The sequence below is a fragment of the Hordeum vulgare genome, chromosome 7H (assembly GCF_904849725.1).
Source record: "Hordeum vulgare subsp. vulgare chromosome 7H, MorexV3_pseudomolecules_assembly, whole genome shotgun sequence".
NCBI lineage: Eukaryota > Viridiplantae > Streptophyta > Magnoliopsida > Poales > Poaceae > Hordeum > Hordeum vulgare.
Genome location: NC_058524.1, coordinates 577,861,006 through 577,872,487, shown reverse-complemented (window position 1 = coordinate 577,872,487; position 11,482 = coordinate 577,861,006). Strand labels below are relative to the sequence as shown.

At 40.3% G+C, this 11,482-nt stretch overlaps 1 protein-coding gene across 1 annotated transcript; it reads right to left on the bottom strand.

Moving 5' to 3' along the window:
- Positions 1-1,792: 1,792 nt before the first annotated feature.
- On the bottom strand, positions 1,793-10,123 carry LOC123407761 (probable cadmium/zinc-transporting ATPase HMA1, chloroplastic). The gene is made up of 13 exons (XM_045100963.1): positions 9,507-10,123; positions 8,667-8,817; positions 8,388-8,572; positions 8,002-8,148; positions 7,331-7,526; positions 7,065-7,177; positions 6,406-6,644; positions 5,502-5,607; positions 4,590-4,754; positions 3,955-4,171; positions 3,110-3,297; positions 2,943-3,029; positions 1,793-2,145 (listed from the first exon to the last, which is right to left on the bottom strand). The coding sequence occupies exons 1-13, from the start codon at positions 10,017-10,019 to the stop codon at positions 1,966-1,968; spliced, it is 2,487 nt and encodes an 828-aa protein (XP_044956898.1). The 5' UTR covers positions 10,020-10,123; the 3' UTR covers positions 1,793-1,965.
- Positions 10,124-11,482: the final 1,359 nt, after the last annotated feature.

Genomic DNA, 11,482 nt, shown 5'->3' with positions numbered 1-11,482 from the left:
GTGTTTAAACCTGTCACCAACTTAAAAAATACGTTAAACTGGCTATAGAACTTGGCACAAGGATACATATACAGTGATAATTTCATCCATAAACATATAATGCGCTGATGTGGCATTATATTTTGACTAACATATACAAGTGACATGAGACCCGATTAGAACAGACGGCTTTCTTTATGAATGTCACTATAACAACGGGCCTACATATGTCAGCAGAAAGAAAAACTAAACAATAAAAATTGTAGCCTTTCTGTCTTAAAATATAAGCAAATTTAGCTAGCAACTCTGCCTCCAAAAATTTTCATACTCAACGACGATAAAGACTCTTAATATACGTCCAGGAAGACGTGTTAGTTTTATTAATAATTTGTAAAAACTTTGTCAACTATGATCACAATAATAAAAATAAATTTCAAATATTCGTGTATCATAGATATAATATTGACAAATAGCATAACTTATTTCTAAATTGTTCAAGTAATTTTTAAAAATATTCATACTTTTATTAATATTTGCTTGTAATAACTTTCACGCGTGACACATATTCATAACTTTTACATAACTGGAATATAATCAGATGTAAATATTTATAATAATAAAATAATTTTAAATTTTGCATTATTATGAATATTTTTGTTATGCGAAAAATTCTTAAACAACAAACTTAGGAATTACAAAATGTGCATATAATATTTAAATTTTTGTATAAATAAAAATATAATTCTAAATTGTGATTTTTCTTTATGATATTATAAACTATACAAACATTTTTATAACAATAAATACAATTTAGTTTATATGATTTGTCTAAAAGTAGTACATTAATACTATTTAAAATTACTTGAACATTATGCTAAATAAGTTATATTTTATATGTATAATATTTGAACACACTAGTATTTCAACTTTATATCTATTACTATCATTATAATTTATATACTCTTTGCAAATTTAAGAAAAAAACTAACATTGACCGCACTGATTCGAGCCCATTGAAATCATATGGGTATTTCTAAAAAACATACGCATCAGTTTGTTTATATAGATATAATGTTTACTCACTTTATACACCTAATCTTAATTGGAGGGGCCGCTAGCACACGTTGTCCGCTATCCCTTGGAAGCTAGTTCAAATCATTTGTACAACAAATTTTAACTGGATTTTTTCCTTTGTGCTAGAGATGTGGGTCCGCTGGTCATAGAGACATATATAAAGCAAGCCCTTTGTTAGAAGTGCCTCTCACGTCATGTGTGCATGCTAATCAAAATGCCGTGCCATGTCAGCGCATTATACATCATATAGATAGGATTAGCACTGTATTTGAACGCTTGTGCCAAGTTCTAGAACTAGTTCGATGTATTTTTCAAGTTCAACACCAAAGTGAACATCAGTGATATGTTTAAGCACCATCAAATGATATTACCTCTTAATGAGTTGCCAATTCAAGGTATCCTCACAGATAATTTATTGTCCAGCTTGGGAGCGTGGAGTTCCAGGTTTCAAGCTTCGGCACGATGCTCAACAATGGTGTCCATAACTACAACATATCTGTAGTTGCAACATTTTCCTTACAGGATGAAACGACCGTCAGAGTACAGACCCAACCCCTTTTTTACTTAGTTGCCTGAGCATTCAGCACAGATTTGTCGTGTAACCATTGCAACGGGAACTCGCTCAATTCGCAGATTGGCCTCCAGAAAACACCGAGCCCGATATGACAATGAAGAATTACACAGTAGCTTGTCTTGGCAACAGATTCATCCTTACCCGATGCACTGGACCAAACAAATCTCAGCCAACAGTTGGATTATAGGATGCTAGGCACTGCTATGAACACAGCATGAAACGAGGCATGTTTTCTTTACAAGGTGGTGCTACGAGTACAGCCTATAAAAATCAGGTCACCCTAAACGCCCCACAGCTCATGCAATGAAAATTACAAGGATAACAGCCGCTATACATGTCTACAAAGGAACGGTGCTAGCTGAGCAATCTGAGGAGGAGCTATTCAACTTTGCCGAGACATAGTTCTTTAGGCTATGGACGAGTTGTCGGATGTCATCTGCCCAAGACCATGTCGGAGGGTTGAGAGCTCGTATTGAGTTCAAGCAAACGAGAAGGGTCCCTCCTTCATGGAGAAGAACCTGAAATTTAGACAGAATGTGTAAATAGCAACAGATGACACAATAATAACGAAGCGTGTGCACAAACTACTGGGGTTGGGGAGAAACAAGAAAGCACATGTGATTTGAAAGTAATCCCGAGTTCTTAACTGTATAAGCTCCAGCTTTTATTTATTATGGTACGTAGATTCTTTAGGTACAATATCATCTTCTCCACTAGAATCAACTGGTGTTCTACTCACACTAAACACATCCCAACATGATAAGACATTGAAAACCACGTAGACATTGCAGAAATATATCACAAAAAAAGCTTGTGAATCAAGAGGTTTAACATATAGATAACTCTGGAAAATCTGGTTTAAAAATCCAAGACTTTGCATATTTGAGTTCACTATGACCAAATACTCTAACCCATATTAAATATCCGGGTATTTTTGTTTCAATCAACCTGTCAATTTATCCGCCTGACTTAAATTGATTTCCTTCAAAAATAACAACCATATGATAATGCTCGTCCAGCCAAAACATGTAACACTTCACTATCAATACAAAATGACCATATTTTCACCCCTATAATTTCAACTCATAGTATGCCACACAGCTTGTTAGCCTCGGGTCATTGGCAAGTGGTCATCAAATATGCTAGATGCATCGGTAAGTTACTCCCCACGTTCCATAATTCTTGTCGTATGTATATGTAACGGAGGGAGTATTATGCAAGGAAGAACGAACTTACTGTCAACCAAAGAGGAAGAAATCCTAAGACAGAAGGAAGTGCAGCAAAAACAATACAGGTTAAGGCAAGAGCTACTTACTGTCAACCAAAGAGGAAGAAATCCTAAGACAGAAGGAAGTGCAGCAAAAACAATACAGGTTAAGGCAAGAGCTACGCTTTGCTTCACCTGCAAGGATGAACCTCAAAATTGTAAGCAGCAATACTGTATCGGTAACTGTTCCACATTTAGCTCACAAGAGACATTACCAATGAAGTTGTTTGGCGAGCTTTAGCGATACAAAATGGCACCACACATAAATTATCCTGCAACAACAGAACATCCGCAACAGCTACCGCTGTTGCACTGGCGCGTTGTGCTAGAACAATACCAACTGTTGCAGCTGCAAGAGCTGGTGCATCATTTATACCATCACCAACCATTATTAAACCTCCACCTGAAAAATAAATGCAAAGGACCATAATGATTAGCCATCAGAAGTAACTTCCCTTGGGCCAAATAGTGAGCATATGGTGATATGACTGCAAGTGGAAACTTCTATGAGAAAAAATTGGGCTGACAAAAAGTAGAGTGCTTCAAATGCACAATAAACAGAGTTTAGTATGGGGAAAAAGTGCCGAGAACCTGAGGTGGTAGCTGGTAGGTTAGATCACATACAATAGTAACTACTCCCTCCGTCCCAAAATAAGTGACTCGACTTTGTACTAATTTTATACTAAAGCTAGTACAAAGTTGAGTCACTTATTTTGGGACAGGGAGTATATGTCCTTTTAAAGATTTCACTAGGGGACTACATGCGAAGCAAAATGAGTGAATCTACATTCTAAAGTATGTCCATTTACATCCGTATGTAGTCTTTTAGTGGAACCTCTAGAAAGACTTATATTTAGGAACGGAGGGAGTAGAAGTTGAGGAAAACAATTTAGGAATTTGATCAAGCCATGCAACACGGAAGGAGGTCAAATAAGCAAACCATTTTGATTAAGTGATGGGTGTCTAAGCTAGATATGTCAATAATGGAATAACATATGAAAGGGGGGAAACTGTTGTAATCATAAAACTGCCATTTGACAGCCACAAGAAACTGAAGTACCTCCTTCCCTTGAAACTGCTTTTACTTTATTCAACTTGTCCTCTGGCTTTAAAGAGAAGTGAACTTCTTCGATACATACAGCTTTAGCAACTCTCTGAGCACTTGATTCATGATCTCCAGTAAGCATCATGATTCGAAGTTTAGCCTTTTCTCTTAAGGTATATATAACTTCACATACACCGGTACGGGGTTCATCCTCAAAGTGGAAAAGGGTTACCTGATAAGATTCATTGACCAGATAAATAATACATGGAAGGTAAACCTTCAGATAATCAACAACTTCTATGGTGATTTGGTGGTGATAATACATTCAAATGGACGTAGGCATGTAGCAAGAATATTTTCGCAGATTTATTATGTGTAAAAGGCACTACAGCCTGCCGGAACTTCTCATATATAGACCGACTTATGTTTTCATTTCTGCTTTGCTCTCCCGTATATACCATACTGAACCAGCCAAATGAAGAAATAGTGTTCGACAAATCACACTTTATTATTGATGTGGGGCAACATATGAGCTTAGATTACAATAAGTAATCCAGCTTAGATTCCAAAACAATTCTCAAGCCTGAATTAGAACATCAAAAGGCAAGGGGAAAAGGCATACTTATATGAGAAGATTTTTCCTAACTCACCTTTTTATCTACTGAGAGAGCGGCTTGAACAAATTCAGGACCAAATGCAGAACACTTTACTGCCTCTTTTATTTGTTCAGATTCACCATAAGATCTGTATAGTGAAGAAATATATTCCACGGAACCGATAGATGCCTTAGCAAACTCACTTTCATTGTCTCTTGCCTGTGATAGAAATAGATGAGTGTCAACCTAACATACCAAGATCCAAGTTCTATTATGCTTCGTACTGGCCAAACAACACACAATGTACATGCTATTGTTCAATCTACGAGGGACATACCCATAGCATAATGAGTAAATAGGGATGTAATGAGTATGTGTTGCTTATAGTAAATGAAAGATCAGTGGCATTTTTCAATAGAACACTTCGACTTCCTCCACTCCTTTTCACCCGAATGAGATGGTTAAACCAATTTGATCTACACCATCCAAAGTTGATACATCATCTCATTATCCTGTTTTAAGGGTGTTCCTTTCATGCTATAATTATGCAATTCAGCTAATAAAAAAAACATCCAGCCAAGTAATTTCATTTTTCTAAAACCACTCTCCTTTAACCTTCACGACACCAAACAATGACTAGGACCAATTCTACAGAGCATGAGAAATCCAAAAAAAAAAAAGAATTGTATATGCACTATATCGATTTAAATATTAACCTCGGCATATTTAAATTTAGAAAACACTCTCAAAATATAAGTTCCCTGCAAATTAAGCATATTTACAATGGTTTCTGTATTCCAAAATAGTGAACATGACATATAGAGATACAGTGGCCAACCCTGCCTCTCCACTGTGGGAGTCAAGTCTACAATAATAACCTGCCGACAGAAAATTCTTCCTTGATATATCTACCAATTTCCGTATGACTTTGCTGGTTGAAATATATAGTATCTAACTTACACATACCTTTATGCCACTCAAAGTAGCAACAACTCCTCTACCAGGTAAGCTCTCAAAACTCTCAACAGCAACCACTGGGAGGTCTCTCCCAACAGAGTGTTTTAAAACTGCCCTGTGAATCATACAATCAATATCAACTTACTGCTATAAATTATTCTACAATAAATCATAACATACACGAGATGATAAAGAGCATAAATTAAACATTATGACCTTGAACATCAAGCTGAAAATAGTGCCAGGTGACAAGAAAGTTTACATTAAGTTTAAGGGCATATGATAGTATTCTTGTTGGCACCTCATATGTAAGCTAATGAAAATCAAGCATGGTACACACTATATTGGGATTGCAAGGATTCATCACCACTAGTTAGCAGTGGACTTGTGCCACTTTTTTCAACATGTGGACTCGTACCACTTAAGGGACAGATTAGTCAAACATGTCTTTCTATGCACTATATTTAGAAAATACGTTTAAAAAGGTGTTGCATATTTGCATTCTATCTTTCTTTTTTTGCAAGCACACATTTGAATTTCACATTGAAGAAAACCACAATATTGTTTTTAAAGTACACTAATAGACAATAGCAGAACATGGCAGATTCTAGTCGACGTCAAACCAGACACAATTGAATACCAAAGTAATTACTGATAGGTAATTTAAAATGAACTAGCAGATTTCTTTCGTCAAGCAATCTGATGAAAATCTGGCTATCAGCAGCATTGCCCTGGATGGCTGGGTTGGCTATAAATTCAATGCGTTATCAATACATTTGACCCAAGGGAACTAGACCCAAGCCATTGCTAGCATGCTTATGTCCAAGGGTTACATAGTTCTAATTCATAATGATGCATGCAAATAAATAAATAAATAAATATGGCCTTTGGGAAAATTATCTATTTTCCTCACCTTCCAATAGGATGGGTTGTTCCTTTCTCCATAGCTGCAGCAACAGCTAGAGCTTCACTTTCACAGTTGGGAGTACAGCAAGAGGGGTCGACACCATTACTCGCATCCAAATGTCCATGAATGGGCTCGATTGCTTTGCACATAAGCTTCCCAGTTGTTAATGTGCCTGTCTTGTCAAAAGCAATAGACTGACAAGAAGAAAGGGCATCTAATACATGCCCGCCTTTCAATAAAATTCCCTACAGAAGAACAAAGAAGAGAATAATTCCACTATCACATTCCAGAAGAAGGTTCATTCAAAAAACAGGACCACGGGTCATAGTAAATGCTACAACCAAGATACCACAGTTTGATAAGATGGGCTCGAAGTGATAACTGCTATCATGCAATGCACGCATTCAGGTCAGAAGTAAGGACGGCACTAATATAGTTGTAGAAGAACAAACAATTCAGATTAATATGATCTTATCTCTGGCAGCCATTGTGCACATAACCATAAAACAGAAAATTGAGTCAAAAATATCCCAGTAAAATACTGATAAAAAGTAGAATATAATACTAGATGATGTCACAAAATTTGGAAGTCGAGAAGGCACTGCTTATACCAACTGAAGAAAATAATCAGTAGAGCTAAGAACGCTGAAACTTCCAGACAGTACCTTACTTGCAAGAGAACTGATTGCAGTGGCATATGCTAATGGAGCTACTGCCAATGCACATGGAGATGCAGCCACCATAAGTCCTAACCCACGGTAAATTGAACCCCTACAAACTAAAGAAAATGTCAGAGCACAGAAAGCTCAATCCTAGAGTCCAGTGCATCAGTTCAGAACAAATTGCCAAATCATCAGTACTGAGCTTTCTGAAGCATGAAGTATTTGTAATAACCACCAACACAGCATGTCATGTGATCTTAGGGGAATACCTGAGTTACCGAAAAAGGGCCACTTAAAGAGGAATGGTCCCAGTAGTGCAACAGCCAAAGACAGAGCCACGACAACTTTGCTATAATGCTCCCCAAACTCATCTAACCATCTTTGCAACTTTGGCTTGTTTAGCTGGCCCTCTTCTGTCAGCTGGACAATTCTGTTGAGTGTTGAATCCTCCCATGATTTGGTCACCTAGAAAGAAAGGTAAATGAATAAAAGCATGAAAAGGTAACATTCTGGAAGGAGACACGCCAAATATAATGTACTTCACTAACTTAATGCTATGTTACGCGAAAAAGGAATAGCAAATTTGTTGCTGGTAACTACCAACAAATCAATATTAGGTTTGTCCATTTTGTACAAATTAATTAGGTTTGTTTCTCGTTTTCCACAATATCACAGAATGATGTTTTCTGTCAGTCTGGAATGGTTTCATCTCGTCAAGATGGCTATGCAGACCAAGTACCAACCATGACCAGCAAGTTAAATATTACAGACCTGCTATTAAATAACTGTAATCGTGTTTGTGTGTGAGCAGTAGGCATCCTAATATCCTATTTACGAGAATAAAGCAAGATAAGAAAATGAAGCATCTCAGGATTAGTGAACAAAACGAGCAAAGGAAAATGGAGAAGGTCTCTTTGCTGAAAAAAAGAGAAGGCCTAACCTTTACAATCATCATTCCTTCCAAATTCCTGGCTCCACCTGGTATAGCATCCCCCACTGTCCTCTCAACAGGTTTTGTTTCACCAGTGAGGTGTTCTATGGTGATTGTGGACGATCCTTGGTAAACTTCTCCATCAACAGGCACAGCCTAATGAATAGAAGAACTGCGCCACAATGAGATAAAATTCCCAACGACCTAGACTAGACAAATAGCATCTACATGAAAAAGGAATAGAAGAAGATAGGATATAGCCATTATGCTCACTTAGTAACATGAAGCAAGTCCAATTGAAAGAAAGACAATAACAATGTGATAATTGTGAAGAGACTATGAAATGAACAAAAAAAATAGGAATACAGGGAGTTTTAAATAAACAAACAACACACCTCACCAGCTCTGACCAAAATATGAGAACCCACTTCAAGGTCATGCACAGGAACTTTTGCATAATTTAGATTTGAAAAGTGTGCCGATTCGTCTCCACTTGTTTCTAACAACAGTGCAAATTCTGGATGATTTTCCTTAAGTTCCCTCACATCATACATTGACTTGCTTGTAAAGTACTCTTCAGCTGTATGAAATGACGACAGAAGAGAAAACCATCAGTGAATACACAAAAAGAAGCTAAAATGGGGAGAGTTTCAAAGAATGTCAAAAATATGTACCGATATGGGCTAAGTTAAACATTGCAAGAAGTAAACCACCCTCCAATGAGTTTCCCATAAATATAGAAGCAAATGCTGCAAGAGCCATGAGGACATGGATATTTATTTTTCCATCTGCAATATCTACAAGGGCATCAAGTGCTGCAGAAACCTACAATGGAAACAAGAAAAATGTCAGATAAGCATTCCACAGACAAGCAATCTCAAAGCAAGGAACATCTGTTTTTCTGTGTACAGGAGCACAGCAAGCATAGCACTTCCCTGTTCAATGGAATATAGCTACAATGACTTTCTTTGCAACCAGTGGCTCTGATTATTAGAAACACTACGGAAGAGATTAAGTTTGGACTGAAACTTTCCATGGTGTACATTATTATCGAGTATCGAATATACCTCCTCGTTTCTCAATTTTTCTTGAGTATGTTTCTGTGTTGGTCTGCTGCTCGGCCTGATATGCGGTCTACACGATATTACCGCCAAAGTGGTACTACAGTATCAAAGTTATCAACTCAGCTGCTCAGAAGTATAGTTGAATTCACAGTGGTCAGCTGTATCAGCATAAACAGGTGACTTAAGGTTCTGTAATGGTATCACGCCTATCACATTAGCAGTTACTCTCTATAAACTCTTACGAGCAAATTTCTCAACAGAACTCAATTTCATAAAAAGCATGAACTAGAACTTCCTCTGATGAGTACAATCCCAAGAATATGCTTAGCATACAATTGAGCTCACAACGCCATGCCTCTAACTAGATTGGCACTGGTACTTCAACTGCTCCCATGTACTCCTAACTTATACTGTAGAAACTAACAGCTGGGAAGCGTCAGCGGATCTTACCCCGACAAGAGGGAAGGCGATGGCGATGAGCGCGGCCGGCAGGCGCCCGACTGAGTTCAGCAGCGGGACGTGCGGGCAGACGGCGGCCGTCAGGAGAAGGCCGAGGGAGATGCAGCAGAGCTGCAGGTGCTCCCGCAGCGCGTCGGCGACGTCGGCCCACCCGATCGTCCTCGCCATCCGCATGACCGCCGCGCCCCCGCCTCCCCCGCGCACCTCCACCCCGTCGTCGCCGTGCCCATGGTGGCCGTGCCCGTGCCCGTGGCCGTGGTGGTGGTGGTGGTGGTGGTGGTGGTGGTCGCCGTGGGCGCGGGGGGTGAAGAGCAGGGAGCGGCGCGAGGCGGCGAGGAGCGAGGGTTTGGGGGCTAGAGATAGAGATACTGAGGGTGGGTGGGGAGCGCGGCGGCGACGGAGGTGGGGGAAGGGAGGGGGCCTCGAGACCCGGAGGAGGTGCGCGGGGCGCGGGAGCGGCGGCGCGGAGGAGGAGCACGCGGCGGAGGTGGTGAGGAACTGCATCGCTGCTCGCGGCGCGGCGCGGCGTGGCGGGGGCGGGGATCGCGGCGGCGAGGCCGAGGGGCGTGTGCCGTGTGGTGGTGGTGGTGGACTAGTGGTGGTGGTGAACAGCTCAGGGGAGGGGGGGGGGGAGGAGGAGGAGGTGGGCTGGTCCACGGCTCGGCCTTGGACTTTTGCGCCCGGGGGGGCGTGTGGACGACGGGGACGCTGCGCGCCGGACGATGGCAACACTGTCGTCACGGTGTCGATGGGTGACCCCGACCGTCGATTCTCCTTAAGGCATCGACACGAAGGTGATCAAGGAGATTCGCTAGGTTATACTCCCTCTATAAACTAGGAGTAATATAAGAGTGTTTAGATAATTAGAATACAGTAGTAATATAAACGCTTGTAATACTGTATTAAAGATGTGACAACTAATTTTAATCGAAAGGAATACTCAAATTTAAAATTTGAAGCTTGTTATTTTGTTCAAATCCATCAACTTAAATGTTTGGCTCGAATATACAAGGCCTTGTATAAGGAAATCGAGGAAGTATCTAATGTGCACCCCAGCCAGAATAGTTTGGCACGAGCAACGAACTAATTGCCCGGAGCCGACCTTGAGTTTGTGTATCGAACAACGATAGGGAAATCATATGCACAGACACTAGCTTGGCCTTTTCTAAAAATAACACTAGCTTAACCCCAAGCCACTACAGGAAAAAAAACTTATAAACCGAGTGCCCTAAACACTCGGCTTATACCGGTTTATACTCGCTTTACATATATATCAAGTGTTTTCTCTTATTTACACCACACGGTTTACTAGGGACCGGGCTATCAGGTGTAAGCCGAGAGCCTTCGCGAAAACACTCGGCTTATATATAAGCCGAGCAACGATCTGTAAGCCGAGTGTCAGCAGGTACACGGTTTATATTTGACGGCATCCCGGCCCTAACGGCAAGCCACGTCACTGTTTACCTAAGTCAAGGGCCAACAGTCACACGGTTTATATAAGCCGAGAGCTATGGAATGCCATTCGACTTACAGCTACACACGGCCGAGAGCTACGGAATGCCACTCGGCTTATAACTTACGGCGTGACGGCACCGTCAATCGTCTCTGTTGTAGACGCGTGGCAGGTATTTTTACTGGGTGGCACGTTAAAAGCCGAGTGTTTTTTGCGTAGATACCGTGTGTCGCCTATAACCCGAAAGTTTTTCCGGGTCACTCCGTTCATAGGATAGCATAAGTCGGGTGCTTTGTTGTTACCGGGTGTTCTTTATGAAGTACACGGCTAAGCCAAATGCCCAAAAAACACTCGACTTATGGCTTGCCACACGGGGAAACGTAAATTTCCTGTAGTGAGCTTTGAAAAGAAGATGCAAGTCACCTGTGAAACCTTTTGTGTGTGGGCGGGTTAGGGGTGGAGGTGTAAAACTTATATTGCCCAATCACTCAACATAATAGAGTATGCTCTATTA